Below are 17,379 nucleotides of genomic sequence, written 5' to 3' on the forward strand. Positions count from 1 at the left end.
GGTTCCTCCATGTCCCCACACATCCTCCCTTCTCCAGGCAGACTTCCAGTGCCTCTGTTTCCTGCCCAGGCTGTACTCTGCAGTTTGTCACTGTCCCTTGCAGGTGGGGTCAGTCATGAGCGGAGAACCCAGGCCAGTCTCTCTCTGTTTGTGCGCACTGACCCTACTGACTTCACGGCTGGCCTGCACAGGGCTCTTCTGATGCATCCTAGCAGTTCTCTCTGCATCACCTGGCCTTGAAAAACAGCAAGCTGAGTAGAAAGAAAGCAGGCAGTTGCTTGCTTTCTGGTGGTCTGTGCTGGCTGAAGGACCTGGGTTTATATCTCAGTTCTGTCATTAACTCTTTAAATCCCTCCTCTCTCCCAGCCTCACTTTTCCTATCTGTAAAATGGGTTTTAATCAATCTGTTGGGTTCCATCCAGCAACAGCATTGAAGGATGAAACCCTCAATCAAAAAACCCTTTTCTTATTTCAGGGGCACATATCCTAAAAGCAATACAAAGCAGCTGTAGGTGATCATGTCAGCAAGATTCTTCCTGGCTCTCCGTGGGGTTCCTTACAACCTTCGTGCGACACATAAAAGGTAGACTTTCCCAAACAGTAGCCAAGAACATAAGGAAAGGGTGGTTCTCATGGGGGCAGCAGGAGCAGTGGGGCGTCAAACATCCGGCCTTGAGTGCTGACCCAGCCCCCTCGGGTCAGCCCTGGCCCCTCTCTGAGCCTCAGTTTCCTCACCTGCACAATGGGGACAAGATGAAGGAGGGACAAGACGCGCTAAGTGCTTCTATAGTCCCTGGCTCACGGCAGATGTGGAAGCTATTCTTGGATATTTAACATAAATCCTAGGAAAATGCCCCTCCTCTTCAAGGAAGGTAGAAATGGAGAATATAAAAACTCCTCTGTGTCTCAGGAGAATTAGATCAAATTGGAAAATCAAGACCTGAAATAACTCATGCTGGCAAGTTTCCCCGGGGGGACACTGGTGGGTCTTTCTGCCTCAGACAGCCAGGCCGGGTGGCACATTGCGGGAGGCTGCTGAGGGCCAGGGGTGGCCGAGGTTACTCACTTCAGGGAGAGGGAGTAGTCGTGCCTGCTGGTCTGGCTGTTCCGGACAAGGTAGCTACACTCCTTACAGAGGCGCAGCAGGTTCTCAGCATCGCCCCTGCTGATGGCTCCGTGATACCATCTGCGGAGAAGAGATGGGGTCAGAGTGCAGCAGGGATAGACCTCCACCATTGACATTCCGAATCCTATCTGCCCCGAGGAGGCTCAGCCCCACTGGAGGGCAGCTGTGGGCATCCTGGGCCTCCTTGTCACTAGGCAGCATCCCTGTACATGCAGATGTCACATGTGCCTGTGCACACGTGTGTATTCAGTCATTCATTAGACATTGACAGAGCGCCTGCTGCATGCAGGTCTTGGGGAGAGTATGGTGAGCAAACCTGGCCTCCACACCATGATGTGCAAAGTCTAGTGTGGGTGCCACGAAGGACATGGAGCAGGGTCGCCTGGCTTGGAGCTGGCAGGAGGGACTGCTGTCTTAAGCAGCAGCAAGGGAAGCCTTCTGCAGGGCGTGACATTTCAGTATGGACCTGAAGGAGCTGAGGGAAGATGCCACAAATGAAGACGCTGGAAAACAGCCTATTTGGCAGAAGAAAGGCAGCCAAAGCAGCATGCCTGGCATGTTTTGGAAACAACAAGAAGGCCAGTGACGGCTAGATTGAGGCAAGGGGGTGGTGTGGGCGCTGAGGCCTAAGAGGCCCCGTGGCAGGGCTGGGTCGGGGGCCTTGTGCACAAGGTGATGCGAGGACTCTGGTTTCTCTGAGAGACACGGAGGCCGTCAGAGGGCGCTGACAGGCGGGACACATGCTGGCTCTGCGACATCTGCGGGACAGAGGGCGGTGCTCGTCACTCAGGAAAGCAAGCGGTGGGGTGGGGCGGCCAAACCAGTGCTCCCGCCAAGTGCACTGGCATCGACCGACCACGTGGGAAGCCCAGCAGTTCTGCTTCCGGGCAGAATCACATGGGAGGGTGCCGTGGCAGGTGCCTGGCTAAGGCCCCGAGCGCAAGAAAAAGCAGGACGTGGGTTCTCAAGACTGGAAGGGTTGACGGTAAAATTTCAGTGGCAGAGTGAAGACCTTGGACACTGGTCAGTAGGTGTACTCAGAACAGGTCACTGCTTCCTTACATTATGGTCTCTGAGGGATTGGATTAGTGGGAAGATGGCCAGAGATGTGGTTAGGAAGGGAACCAGAGGTGCCAGTGGTCAAGGATAGATCATGCTTTAGCCGCGGAGGCACAGACCTGGCTCTGCCACTGGCTGGTTGGGAGTCTGGGGCAAGAAGCTAAATCTGGGTGCATCTCAGTTTGCTAAGTTAGGGTCACTCCATTCCTGTTTTGGGGTTGTGAGGATTAAACAGAATGATGCATTGAAGGGCTGATGGAGAGCCTGCAATGGGGTGAGTTTCAGCAACTGGCAGCTACCAGCATCAGCCAAAAGAGAAGTGAACTTGCAGACAGCCAAAGGTCACTTCCCCAACTACCAGTATTTCAGGCTGCTGCTGTGTAGACTGCATTTTAATTTTATACCTCCCCCAGGTGTATGGAGGAGCCTGCCTCTGGAACGTGGGCCAGGAGTGCCCTGTGAACAGTACCCGTGAGAGTTCTGATACAAGACACCCTGCGTGGAGAAAAGCATCACACTGCCTTTCTCTGCACGTTCTGCCATTTTATAAGGCAGTGTTCTAAACAGTTAGCAGCAATGAAGATGACATAATTATAACCTAAAAAAAAAAAAAACCCCAACTCAACCAGCTCTAGGAAAGCAAAGACTGCAGAGTGATAGAGATGTGAGTATCCCTGTCCATTGAGCTTGTGATAGAGTCACTGATGGCCCAAGAGGTGACCGCTCACAGGTCAGACCCGGGGCTGGACATCTGGAGGGGGACTCGCTGAGGGAAAAGGCGAGGGGAAGTGTACACTGCAGACCCACCTTCCTGTCTATACTTACACAGAAACTAAGAGGATGTGATGCTGGGAATTGCACGGATTGCCATAATTACAACACTCCCAGGGATGGGACGGGCCAGTGTATGTTTAAGAAAAGATACGTGAGTGTAACTGGGAGACGTGGTTAGACAAGGATGGAGCTGACTTTAGAGATGAGAGTTAACAGTTTGGCCAAGGTTGTTTTCCAGGAAATTTCACCTGTGTAACACAGCCCCAGTGAGCTGACAAAATGCTATTTTATTAGCCAAGCAAGTTTCAGCTATTTGAAGCAGAGCCATCCTCAGGGAAGGCCAAGAAGTAGTCACCAGGGAGGCGCTGCCTGAGTCCGACTCCCAGAGCACAGGACACGTGTCTCTAAGGGAGGCGTTGGCAGACGGGCCTCGGGGGTTCCAGATCCTCGTTAAGGGTGACCCTGGTGGGTAAATAGGGTAAGCTGCTGGTTCCTTCCCCAGCTGCTCCAGCCATTCCACATGTAGAGAAAGGCAGGGGGCTCGGGGTCGAAGATCAAAGGAAAAACGGGAGGAACTGGGGAGAGAAGAGGCAAAGGATACTCAACTCCGGGATGAGGAGAGGGCAGACTGTCAGGATGAGGATGGCTACCAGGAGACAGGATGGGCCTGGCTGGCAACCCCTGGGCCCAGGGAGGACCTGCCTGAACTGAAAGAATCTAGGCAGGAGGCCATCTTGGGGATGCACTGGACTTTGTAGAGCTGGCCGCTCAGGCGTGAACCATGGGAATTAAGAAGACTCAACCATCACCACCCAGTCCATCCAACACCCATGAGATCATGCAATTATTTACTTACCACTTACTATATCCTTGTTAAAGGGCTGATGCAGGCAGATAGAGAGTCAACCAACAGATTCAGGAAACAATTTCAGATAGTGACAACTGCTATATAGCAATACTGGGTTTGTGATAAGGCAGTGACTGGGGTGGGGGAGGTGCCTACTATGGAATGAATGGACAAGGGGGCAACCCCGAGGAGATGACATTTGACCTGAGAATCTGCACGGAGAAGGAGCCAATCATGTGAAGAGCCAAAGAAAACACGTTCACCGCAGAGGCAGCACCAAGTGCAAAGGTCCAGGAGCAGGAATGAGCGTGGGGTGCTCACGGAGCAAAAAGGCAGCAAGAATGGTTCAGTGCTGTGACTGTGGGAAGTGGGACAGGATGCCGGTGAACAGGGGGCGGGGCCCAGTTCCCCGAGGCCGTGTGGGCCACAGGAAGAAGTCTGATTTCATTGTAAGCATAGGGAAGGCAATGAGAGTTTTAAATAGAGATGTTAAGAGATACTGGCTCTGGACGATTTTACAAAAGGAGAATGGCCAGAGGGAAAGTGAAGCAGGAGACAGGCGAGGAGGCTTCTGCAGTGGTCCAGACGGGAGGACCTGAGATGACAGGAATGGATGGATTCGGGATGTGTTTTGGACGGAAAACTGGCAGTTCGTAATGTACTAGATGCTGGTGTGACGCCAACAAAGGAATCCAGATGACTTCAGGACTGTGGCTTGAGCAACGTGGTAGATGTGATGCTGTTGGGGTGGGGTGGGGAAGGTGGTCAAACTGGGGAGGAGCGGGTGTCCAGGAGATCAGGAGTCCAGTTTTGAACGTGTTAAATTTAAGATGCCCAAGCCAAGTGGAGATGCCAAGAAGGCAGCTGGTCGTAGGAGTTAGGAGTTCTGGGAGAGGTGTGGGTTGGGAATGCAAACTGGTGACTCACCACCAGCATCCTGAGGAGACTACCCAGGGAGGGCACGTAGCTGGAAATTGAGCCCTGGACAGTATAACCTTCAGGTCAGCTTGAGGTGAGCAGCCGGCGGGGGAGGCAGAGGAAAACCGGGAGCAGAGAGCGTCTTAGAAGGAGGGAGCCGTCTAATGTGCTGGCTGCCACAGGGGTCAGAAGAGGTCAGCTGGTTACCCGGGCAGAAAAGGGAAGCAGATTGGGGTGGATGAGAGAATGGGAGGTAATGGAAGGGAGAGCGAATGCATTGACAGCTCTTTGGGGATTCTGTTCACCAAGGGGACAGCTACCTATTCACTGAGCACCTATTATGTGCCAGGCACCAGTCTAGGCACTGGGCACGCAATGGTGACCCAGACAAGTTCCTGCCCTCACGGAGGTTACGTTCCCAACAGGGGCTACAGTCAGATGGGGATGTCTAGTCGAGATTTATTTATTTGTTTGTTTTAAGAAGTTCATAAAGAAGGCTGAGTGCCTAAGAATTGATGTTTTAGAACTGTGGTGCTGGAGAAGACTCCTGAAAGCCCCGCGGAGAGCAAGGAGATCAAACCAGTCAATCCTAAAGGAAATCAAGCCTGAATATTTATTGGAAGGACTGATGCTGAAACTGAAGGTCCAAAACTTTGGCCACCTGATGCAAAGAGCTGACTCACTGGAAAAAACCCTGATGCTGGAAAAGACTGAGGGCAGGAGGAGGGGGTGACAGAGGATGAGATGGTTGGATGGCACTGATTCAGTGGACAAGAGTTTGAGCAAGCTCCAGGAAATGGTGAAGGGAAGGGAACCCTGGAGTGCTGCAGTCCATGGGGTCACAAAGAGTTGGATGTGACTGAGCGACTGGACAACACCAAGAAGTTCATGACTAGGACATGTTTATGTGCTGATGGTAATAATAATGCAGAATGGAGCGGGCAGTGGGCTGCCTCTAGGAGGCTGGGGAGCAGTTGCCCCTTAGTACCTGAGCAGCTTTTCCACTGTCCCAGGAGGGCCAGAGAGTAGTTTGGGTGCCTGGGCAGAAGTGTGACTACCCATCCCTGACAGCCCTCTAAGACTGGGGCACCTGCTCAGTGTGCCCACCTTCCCTCTCCCCTGCACTAGGGTGGGGAAAAGTCGGGAATTGGAAGTGCCTACTAAATTCTGAGGCAGCATCAGCCCGGTTGGGATATAGTGAACCTCTCGGCCTGGGTCCTGGGTCCTGGGTCCTGGGTCCTGAGGCCCTGCTAGAAGTGGGATCTTACCTAAGCCCACCACCCTACCTCTTGGGTGATGAGGCAGGCCTCTAGCAGGCTGGAATAACCCCAGGGAGATGAGATGATGGGGAGGAAAAGCCAGCCACGACTCTGGATTTGGCTGGGGGCCTTTTGGGTGGGAACAGGAAAGGAAAGGCAGACCTGCCCTCACAGGGCTCATGAAGTCCGTCCGGGTGTGGGCAGAAGGGAGGCTGGGCCGCTGAGCCCAGGCAGACCTGGGTCAGGATGCACGCTGAATAGCTCCCAGGCTTCTCTGGATTATATTTTGTTTGTTGATTAAAAAGCACACAGTCTGATCAGAAATAAGCAAAACCTGCCACCCAATCTGTGTGGCTGTGAGACGTAAGAGATTAACACGACACCTGCTGGGAGCCTCCCCCTCCCTCCATGTGCTCTGTGCAGCAGGCGCAGGGCTGTCACAAAGGAGGCTGCAGCACACGCTTAAAAAAGGGCACACGAGCGCATGACATCATTCGGAAAACTCTGCATCCTGCCCAGCGAGGGAGCATTTCCTGTGAGGGATGCACTGCCGGCCGGGCGAGACCAGAATCCCCTGGGTGGAGACTAATATAGTATATGAGGCACTCGACGAGGTCTCACAAGGAACCCGCTGGGTGTCTGCTAATCTCCTGGCCTTACTGAGTGCCTACTCTGTGCCGGCCATGTGCTAAAAGTGAGGGAAAATTGCATACAAGAGGGAAGTGAGAGGAAGGTGTGGGGTCAAGTCACAGCATTCGAATCCTGCCTCAGCACTCTGAGCCAGGAGATCCTAGCCAAGGCTCCACATCTCTTGGGGTCCCGATTTTCCCATTTTGCAATAAGATGATAACCCCACTTATCCCACATTCACCTGTGAAGAGGGCGATGCCCCTGATGGTATGAGCATGGGATCCAGGATGTGCTTTGTTAAGTTCCCGGAGAAACTTACTCTAGGGCAGGTATGTGGAACAATTCACAGAACGAGTGGCAATTTGGGGAGGTGGGATTTTATCCTGGAGGCCATGGGGAGCCATGGAAGGTTTCAGAGCAGAGCAGGGACCCGAGACCCCAGCGGAGAAAGGAGACGACCATCTTGGTCAAGGGGATGCAGACAACACTCACCGGAGTGTTGTGGAGAAGCAGGGGGCAAGGGGCAGCAGGGATGGGACTTGGATGCTGATTAAAGCTGGGAACTCTCTGGGGGAAACCCAAATCAAGAGTGCCAAGGTCTTGCCCAACTAAGACCAAGCAGATGTGGGGCAAAAAGATCACTCCTGCTATAAAATAAAGCTAATAGGCAGCAGGATTTAGCATGTGTATGTGTTGGTTAGTCGTGTCCAACTCTTTGTGACCCCATGGACTATAGCCTGCCAGGCTCCTCTGTCCATGGAATTCTCCAGGCCAGAGTAGTGGAGTGGGGAGCTATTCTCTTCACCAGGGTATCTTCCCAATCCAGGGATCAAACCCGGGTCCTGTATGGCAGGCAGATTCTTTACCATCTGAGCTTCCAGGGATGTGGGGCAAAAATATCACTCCTACTATAAATAAAGCTAATATGCAATCACGCAAGAGGGTTTAATATACATTTAGCTTTTTAAAAGCTCACTTGCTACATGATGAAACTAGAATGGAGGATACAGAAGTAAGGAGAACACCATGTGGATGATCTTCTATCCTTCCTACTAGCCATCCGAAGGCGGGCAGGTGATACAGAGGAGGGAGAGGAAGCACAGGGCCAGGAATCAGGAGAGGTGTGCTTTAACCCTGACCGGGCAGACTCGGCCGTGGCCTTGGCCTTCTATGAGCGTTGACAGCGACTCCGCGAACTGGCCGCTGAGACTGAGCTTTGCTCCCTGAGGACTCACATTTGCTTCTCCAGTGGCACAGCAGGGTCCACTCTCTCTCCCAGGATCCCACAGAACTCAGGGCTCCCATGTTTGATGGGCTTGAAGCCTCCTCCGGGAGCTCGAAGCTGGCGCCGCCGGTCCCGGGAAGGCGAGGGGGATGACTGCCGCTTCTCACTGCCATTAAACTGGGCTGTCGGGGAGAAAGAAAGAGCACGGTTACCTGGTTACCCAGAGCTCAGCCCAACAAGTTACTGGCGGCACATAGTGGGGCCAGGAAATCAGCACGGTTGGTTGATGATTTATAATCTGCAGGCAGAAGAGTTCCAGGCAATGAACAAACATAGCTCAAAAGTTGTGGGCTTTCCAAACCAGGATGTGAGGTGCCGTCACAATCAGATGGTGCAATCGTGGGGCTGGTTGAATCTCCAGAGGACACTGAGCTCAGCCTTATCCCCAAAGGAACCCTCCCGCAACCTCTATCAAAGGGGACATGGTACTCCCAGCGGGGGCCCTGCTCCCTAGACTGTTATCAGGGACAAAGTTTTTCTTTATTTTGTGCCAAAAACCTGCCTCCAAGTGGCTCCTCTCCTCCTCCATTCTCCTATCCTCCCCTGAGCCCAGGGCTGCACTGGCCACATCTGCCCCCTTTCTCCTGGGACAACCAGAGAGTTCCAATCAATGGGTGTGTTGCATCACAGCCATCTGCTCCTCTATACTCACCCCACTGCGTGGGTCCTCCACACAGCCAGCCCCGTCCTGGATTAGCCCCCAGGTGAGGCTGGAGCAGTGCCCACCACAGTGGGATGAGCCCTACAATGTGCCTTCCTTCCAGCCCTGGTCCTGCAAGAGCATCCTTCACCCATGGGCTGGGGAGGTACCTTTGGAGGGCAGGACCCTGGAGACAACCCACAAAGAATGGAAAATACTGAGCTAAAACTGGAGTTCCCAGGACATCCCTGGTGGTCCAGTGGTTAAGAATTCACCTTCCAGTGCAGGGGATGCAGGTTTGATCCCTAGTCAGGGAACTAAGTTTCCCACATTTCTCAGGGCAACTAAGCCTGCATTCTGCAACTACTGAGCCCATGTGCTCTGGAGCCCTTGTGGCACAATGAAAGATCCTGCAGGCCGCAACTAAATAAATATTTTAAAAACAAACAAAATTGGAGTTGCCAGAAGTGTTGGCAGAGACCAGTAGTCCACCTGCAAGTCACGTCTCTGGGCTTCCGGTTGCCTCATCTGAAAACTAGGGATGACGACTGTACCCAACTCGTGGGGCTGTTGTGAGGAGTCTGCCAGGGGGTTAACAGCTGTCTCGGCAGAGCGCCTGGCGTGCTCAGTAAATGCTATCATAAAGGTTTGCCTTCGTTACTCTGATCATGCCTACTCAATGTGGACACGTACTAAGTACTTCGCAGAAGCCTCCGAACTGCCCTGAGTCCCCCTCTGAAGTTGGCCATGACCAGCTGTGCACCTTGGCTAAGCCACTCCACTTCTCCGAAGCCCTATTTCTTATCATACCGACTGCTGTGGGAATCAGATGAGGGACTACATTTGATGGCCCAGCATATACTAAGTGCTGAGTAAACTGGGCCAGGGCCTGAGGAACCATGTACCACGTCCAGCTACAGGTCCACAGACACACAATGGTAGAAATCTCCCCAGGCCTAGCCAGCAAGCACGGACGTGGCGAGCCGTCCTCTGACCCCAGCTACACAGCAATCAACTTCATGTTCACGGAAGGTGGTGGGAAACTCCTGCCATGACAGTGGTGATGTGTGGTCTATGGACCACCGAGGATGGTGAATGAACTCGTGTGTCTCAGCCACGGAGCCAGATCATCCATCAGGGCGGTGGAGCATTTCCATCCCTCTGAGACAGGCTTCTCTAATAATCACTACAGAAAACAGCGGGGAGGGGGGTTCCTGCCAACGGAAGGCTCGAGACAGGTTGGACCCACGTGTCTGGTCACTCTCATGACTGCAGCAGGGTCTGACAGGCTGTCCCTTCTAGACTCTCGTCCACGTGGGCCAGGCATGGTTCGCAGTTGGGGAAACAGCACTGAGCAAAACAGAAATCCCCACTTCAGGAGTTCAGGGTCTGAGAGACAACAAGTAAAGTCAGTCAGATCCACAGCACACCAGCTGGGGCTAAGTGCTCTGGAGAAAAGGAAAGCAGGACAAGGCAGGCCTCTCAAAGGACAGCATCTGAATAAATGCCTGGAGGAAGCGGGGCGAGCAGTGTGGACCTCTGGGGGAAGGACATTCTGGGGAGAAGGAAGAACAGATTCAAGGCCCTTGACTTTAGGAATGGGCTGAGGGTGACTGATAAACAACACAGCCCAGGGCAACTGGAGCAGATTGAATTGGGTGGGATTTGAGGCCCAGGGGAGTGAGAGGGAGCAGGGCCACGTGGCTGGGGGTTTTGTGGACCCTGGGAAGGACTCTGGTTTTATTCTGAGAGAAATGAAGAGCAATTCTGACTTCTGATGGGGAAAGCTTTCAACCTGGTACTCTTTAACAGGCCTGCTGGGCTGAAAAGGGACGGAGGATGTGGGTCTATGGGAACTCTCCATAATTTCATCTCAATTTTGCTGTGAACCTAAGACTACTCTTAAAAAACCAAAAGTTTGTTAATTAAAAAGAGAGAGAGAGTGAGATGGATGAGGAGTGAGGCCGAGCAGTGAGAAAGCTCCTGTAGGACGGGCTGGTATTAGAGAGGTGGATGGAAGTGACTGAGAATCGGACTTGTGTATGTCTTCAGGATGGAGGGAGAGAGAGACAGAGGGTCAAGGTCACTACCGACTTTCGGCCTGAGCGTTGGAGGACGGGGCTGGCAAGTCCAGGTGAAGAAGGCTCACAGAAAACCCTAAGCTCCGTGAGAACACACAGCAGAGGCCAAGCCCCAACCTCCAGACACCCACAGCCTGTGATGCCAGGACTGGGGCAGAGTGAGGACCCTCCTGGGGCCTCCCTGCCCTCTTCTCTGGCTACAGTTCTGTCCTGTGTCCAACCATGGGGACAGACAGCCAGGTGGCAATGACCTCAAGGCCCTTCTAGGGGACAGATCCTGGGGTTGAATGTCTGAGAAACAAACATTCTCCTCCATCTGGCTGATGAGCTGAGCTTTCACAGTGGTGATAAAAGGGTGATGTTCAGAGCAGGGCTCCCACACATATGTCCTTCCCCCGGCTTCCCAGCAGCCCAGCTCCCCAGTCAGAGCTCGCAGGGAACCACACCAGCCCTCAGGGCAACCAATCAAATGGGGTACATGTTCTGGGAGGGGGTGTGAGGGAGAGGTGAAGCAGGTTCTGACCTGAGCCATCTAGCTTGCAAAGCCCTGGATGGCTGACATTGGGCAGGGGCAAGCACTGGGATCAGGTAGACAGGTGAGGGCCTGCTCACCTTTCTAAAGAGCTGGGACTTGATGCTATGCGTGGGTTGAATCAAGGAATGTCATCCTTCAGACTGGGCTTTAAAGACCTCTCTGACTGCTGATGGAGAGAGGGTTTAGGGGTGACCCTGGAGGCAGAGAGATAGGGAAGGTGATGGAGGCTGAATCCCTCAATGATGACAGGGGTATGGGAGGTGCCTCCAACAGGACTTGACTACTTGCGGGGCAAGTCAGGGGAAGACTCCTGTGCAACACTGCACTGCGATGGAGATCGGGGCCCAGTGGGAGGAGGGGTCAGGGAGAACGGGACCAGTGTGCACTTTCCCATGAAGCCTCCCGTCTGCTAGCTTTCTGGTTTTGGGGAATGGAGAGAATGGAGACAGGACAGTGCATCAGGCCTCTGGCCCAAGTGGTGAATGGTGCCCCAGGGGTAGCAGAGTGGGGGTGTGGGAAGGGTAGGTGGGAGACGAGGTTCTAGACTTAGTTCTGCCATAGGCAGATAAGAGTGAGAGACCAGATGAACTGTAAGGCACTTTCACCTCGGACAATCTGGGTGCTCCACTGGCTAAATCGGAATCTGGGAAAATCTGCCAGTATAAAATCCTACTACACACCTCCTGGCCCAGAAGGTGAGAAGAGAGGCATGGAGCATGCAACATGATCATGGAAGGAACGCAGGTTCTCAAGACCAATAACCGGGCAACCTATCTAGTCTCAGGTCTCACCATGCCACCTTCCAAGCTGTGTTCTTTGTGTGAATCATCAGGACTCTTGCCTTTCTCCTCATCCACCTTGTTCTTTAGGAGTCACCTCTTCCAGGAAGCCCTCCCTGGCTTCACCCTCTTCCCAGACTCACCTTGATCTCAGCCTCAGTTCAGTTCAGTTCAGTCGCTCAGTTGTGTCTGACTCTTTGTGACCCCATGGACTGCAGCATGCCAGGCTTCCCTATCTATCACCAACTCCTGGAGCTTACTCAAACTCATGTCCATTGAGTCAGTGATGCCATCCAACCATCTCATCCTCTATTGACCCCTTCTCTGGCCTTCAATTTTTCCCAGCATCAGGGTCTTTTCCAATGAGTCAGTTCTTTACATCAGGTGGCCAAAGTATTGGAGCTTCAGCTTCAGCATCAGTGCTTCCAACGAATGTTCAGGACTGATTTCCTTTAGGATGGACTGGTTGGATCTCCTTGCAGTACAAGAGACTCTCAAGAGTCTTCTCCAACACCACAATTCAAAAGCATCAATTCTTCGGTGCTCAGCTTTCTTTATAGTCCAACTCTCACATCCATACATGACTACTGGAAAAACCACAGCTTTGACTAGATGGACATTTGTTGGCAAAGTAATGTCTCTGATTTTTAATATGCTGTCTAGGTTGGTCATAGTTTTTCTTCCAAGGAAAAAGTGTCTTTTAATTTCACGTCTGCAGTGATTTTGGAGCCCAAGAAAATGAAGTCTCTCACTGTTTCCATTGTTTCCCCATCTATTTGCCATAAAGTGATGGGACCAAATGCCATGATCTTAGTTTTCTGATCTCAGCCTATGGTACCCTAATGGCCAGTTTCTTTGTTTGGCTCCCCATGAGCCCCTCAAGAGCAGAGGCTACACCATATTTGCCCCCATTCCCCCATCCTTAGTACATGACCACAACATAATAGGGACTGAATGAAGAAACTTAATGAGCTGCTGTTTCATTTTACTGGGGAAAAATATCAGTTTTCATACCAGATAAATTGGATAAAACCTAATAATGTTCCAGTCAACACTGCAATTCCCCACTGAATTAATTTATACATTCGCTTGCAAGCTTAATAATATAGACATATATTTTAGAGGGAACAGGTGGTGATGAATGACAGGCTTAATTAGGCAAATCATTCCACCTAAAATAAAAATATACAAACTCCAAGTGCAGTGATTCAGCAGCACAAGGGAAAAAAAAAAATGTTAAGAACAAAAGCTCCAAACACAACTGTTTTCATTCCTTCTAATTAAGTTTCTCTTTAATCTGCAATTTTAAAAGGCAGTTCTTTTAATTTAGTGATTTTCTGTAAAAGATAATGGAAGATACAGCCCTCAAAAGAATATCTGCATTTAGAGAAAAAACATACCATCCCTGTGAGTCGTTAGAATGACAGTATCTAATTAATTCCACCTATAGGCAATTACAAATAGAAGTCAGGGTTCTGCTGGAGGGAGGGGAGACTCAGGCAGGCAGGGCCAGGCCTCTGGAGCCCTTCATCCTTGGTGCGATGACGGGACCAGAGCCCTGGTGGCAGTGGGAGAGGTGGTCCAGTTAACGGCTCCACCAGCCTCTGTCTCCAAGGCAGGTGCGGTGGTCCTTCGCGATGCCCTAAATACCCTTCCAAAGCTCTGATCTGATGAGATCTTTAAGACCCAGCTCAGATCTCCTGGGAGGCCTTTCCTCCATCCAGGTTAGCCTTTGCTGTTGGTGGTCCCCTTCCTACTTGTATTATAGATTTCATAGCAATCAGGCCTGAAGTTGGGTCAGTGTTAACAAGCACCCATGCTAGCTCTAACCCTCAAGACAACCCTGCCACCCTGTGAGTGAAGGGAGGGGGTTACCATCTGGATCTCAGAGCTAAGTGACAGGGCTGGCCCGGCAGGCATTGTATCTCCCTTATTTAGTCTTTGAAATGACCACCAACTGTATGATGTCTAGAAGCTTCCAAGGTCTGGCACAAAAGCCTGCCTTCCACAAAACCTCCGCATCCTGCCTTCTGAGAACTCCCCCTCCTCCAGTATAGCTCACAGCACTCCACCCTTCTCTTGTATGTTGCTTAACAAGCCCCCAGCCACTCCTCCCCTGACAGCCCATGGGGTTCTCTGGGGGACAGTACCTAGGACTTATTTTCCTCTCCAATATCTTGTCAGCCCCTAAACTGACTACAGTGCTTGGCATAGAGGTGGTGCTTAGTAAATATTTGCTTAGATGAAATAATAAATGTGTTCCTTCTAGATCTGGCTCCTTCCTGTTTATCATTCAGGGCTAGCCAAAGAGATCAGGTTCCCAAATTCCCATAAGCCTCTAAAGCACAGCTCTCTGGGTCCAGAAACCCTTGCTAGCTCCTAGGTCCCCAGGACAGGAAAGGACAGAGAACTCACTCTGGTGCTTGAGGCCCTCAGTGACTTGGTGACAACCCTTCTGGGTTCCACACCCACCCCTCGGCTCCAGTCACAAAGAATAGCTGGTCTCCCATCCCTCACCTCCCTGCTTCCAGGCCTCTGCTCTGCTGTGTCTGCCCTGGAGAATCCCTTTCTTCACTATCAATGGGTGCAAAAATCCTAGCCATTTTTCAAAGGTCAGCTTTCATGCTGCCTCCTGGGGGCAACTTTGGTCAAGACCACCCAAGGTGGAAGGCTTCTCAGGTGGTGCTAGTGGTAAAGAACCTGCCTGCCAATGAAGGAGACAAAAGCAACATGGGCTGGATCCCTGGGTGGGGAAGATCCCCTGGAGGAGGGCATGGCAACCCACTCCAGCATTCTTGCCTGGAGAATCCCATGGACAGAGGAGCCTGGTGGGCTATAGTCCATGGGGTCACAAAGAGTCAGACACAACTGAAGCAAGTTACACGTACACAGGGCCCAGAAGAAAGGAATTCCTTTCTCCTTTCCGGAACCCCGCCTCCCCTGTCTAAGGCATTGTCTGACCCCACCGCAGTCCATATGACAGTGCAGGGTACACTGGTGTCTTCTCAGAACCAGATGGAGATGAGGCCTCATGCCTTAGCCTCTCCTGAAGTTCTCTGTGCCTGACACACAGTCCATGGGCTGCAACAAGGCCAGACAAAAGAACTGCAGCGGCTCAGCTTCGTGGAGAGGGTATGGACTCTGGAGTTAGGAAGATCCAGGTTTGAATCTTGCCTCTGCCACTACTGTGTGACTTTGGGTAAGTTTTTAAACCTCTCTGAGCCTTAGCTGCCACTTCTATAAAACAGGGCTGACAAGGCCTAAACCATAAAGGATTATGGAGGTGATTAGTAAGAGAGGACATACCAAAGTCCAGGCAGGGCCCCTGTACATGGTGGTCCCTTCTCCCCATGGCCACATCCATGCTCAGAGCAGCTCCTTTTCATTTACTCAGGAGGATTAAGTGCCTTGTATCAGAAACCACCTTCTCCAGCCTGAGCTGAAATTCCTAAGACTCCAAGAAGACAAGGCATATTCTGTTTTTTTCAAAGCTGAATTCCCAGTGCCTAGGATAGTGCCTGATGCTTAGACTCTATTGAGTGAATGAATCTCCACGCAAATTTATGGTCAGCAGGTCCAAAAAAAACCTCATTCATCAATCAAGAAAGGAAACTTAGGAGCTGGACACCCCCCTCAAATCATTTTAAAATAGTTTTGAAAAATGACTTGACCTTTATTGAGTGCTTCCTGTTCACAGGCAGGCATATGTGAGGACCCGATGTGACATTCTCTGACCCTCACAACAAACTGAGGAGGTTGGTGGGACTTTATGTTTTTATGAGTGGGGCCTGGACCGGGCAAGTAGACTGCCCAGCAGAGAGGAGCAGGCTGTCACGCCAGGCAGGGGGCCCCAGCCCTCTGCCCCTGCCCCTCTGCTTTGGGATAAAAGCCTGGGCAGCCTCCCCTCACCTAGGGGTGCTCTAGGAGTGCCTTTCTCTAGGCCAGCCAGGGAAAGAAGACTTGACAGTCTGCCAAACATCCCTGAGTTCTCCGGGCTGACCACGAGTATGGATGTTGGCCCCTAAGGATGGTTCATAGGGAACTGGAAGGAAGTGAAGGGGACCTAGGGCCTTGGGTCCCCAGGTGGGGCTTGTGGATCAGTGGCTGCATCTTTCTGGCTGGCCTCCGGCCTCCCCAGTTCTCCAGCACAGGACAGAGTCCCTTACGCAGGGGCAACAAGGATTAGAGAACTGAAAACAAAACCCTGTGCTCAGAGCTTTCAGGTGCTGAAAAGGCCTTTTAAGGCCCCATGTGGATGAGGCGGAAACAGATATGGGGCTGACAGGAGGGGCCTGCATAGTGTTCCAGGTCTGGTGTTTGTTCATGGATATCCTATTACTTTGAAAACACAAGGGCAGAGAGACTAGAACGAAGGTGCCCACAGCACCCTTTCCGCACAGTCTAGGGTGCTGATTCCTGCACACTGCTGGCTTTGACTCTGGCCGGTTTTTGGTAGAGGGGACAGGTGTGGAGTGGGGAGGGCAGGGGTGGAGAGGCATATAAGGGGCTGCAGCCCAGGCAGTCATGAGCCCCCAAGAGGGGGCAAGGAGGGAGACTGTGCACTGATTTGGGAGGGGAGCCCCCCATGACCCAGAGTCTATGGAAGCTTTCATGACAATGTGCAAGCACTCCTACTTGACTAAAACTCGGTTCCCAACAATGGTCCTCTGCTGCTTCAACTTTCTAAACATACCTTCTGCATCATCTCACTTGTTCCTCATAGACAAGCATTAGAATTTCCATTTTACAGGTGGAGAAACTGAGGCCCAGAGAGGTGAAGCCCCCTTCTCCCCTGCAGTTCAAGAGCAGGCCTCACTCTCTCCTCTCCCCAGGGAGTGAAGGCTGTACCTGCAGATAAGTTTTAAGACAATGGGCAGCTCAGCACATGTTTGGCTGGCTCTTTTAGGATCACCAACAACAGGCCTCTGTGTTCCCCTCACAGGCACATGCAGGCCCCAGGACACCATGCTGCCATATCTCAAGGGCAGTGCCTGAGAACAGAATTTCCTCATTATAAGAGGGTGTAGTGGTGACTTCCCGAGAAGCAGGGCATGGGGAAGCCTGTGAAGTGGGTGCCTAGAGGCTGCCTGGGCTCTAGGAAAGCCATCTGGGTTCCAGGAATGCTGTCCATGCATGTACACCCAAGCCTGGACTGGGGAAGGAGGGGCTGGCACGAGTGAGCATGCCTTTATCCTCCTAGTCTGCACCCCAAAAGGGAAACATGGATGTGGCTGCCTGGTGCAAAGACCCCACCCCGAGGGCTGCTGCTTGGCTGCAGGAAAAGCAGGGTTAAGTCCTGATGAAAATGATAAAATGACCTAAATGCAGAGGCCTTTACAGCTGCCAAAGCAGGCCATCTCCACCATCATAACTCATTTTAGAAATGAGAAATGACCAGCTGCAAAAGGGACTGTCCCATGTCGACAGCTAAGACTTGAACTTGAAC

The 17,379-nt window shown here is 52.0% G+C and overlaps 1 protein-coding gene across 1 annotated transcript in view; it reads right to left on the reverse strand.

Annotated features, from left to right (window-relative positions):
* SHB (SH2 domain containing adaptor protein B) overlaps positions 1-17,379 on the reverse strand; it is a 138,163-nt gene that overhangs the window by 23,741 nt on the left and 97,043 nt on the right. The window contains exons 4-5 of the mRNA XM_040226066.1: positions 7,849-8,020; positions 1,067-1,186 (exon numbers count right to left, since the gene is read on the reverse strand). Coding sequence (XP_040082000.1) covers positions 1,067-1,186; positions 7,849-8,020 — 292 coding nt within the window. The remainder of the gene's footprint in view (positions 1-1,066; positions 1,187-7,848; positions 8,021-17,379) is intronic.

This window comes from Oryx dammah, unplaced genomic scaffold (genome assembly GCF_014754425.2).
Source record: "Oryx dammah isolate SB20612 unplaced genomic scaffold, SCBI_Odam_1.1 HiC_scaffold_1, whole genome shotgun sequence".
NCBI classification, from domain to species: domain Eukaryota; kingdom Metazoa; phylum Chordata; class Mammalia; order Artiodactyla; family Bovidae; genus Oryx; species Oryx dammah.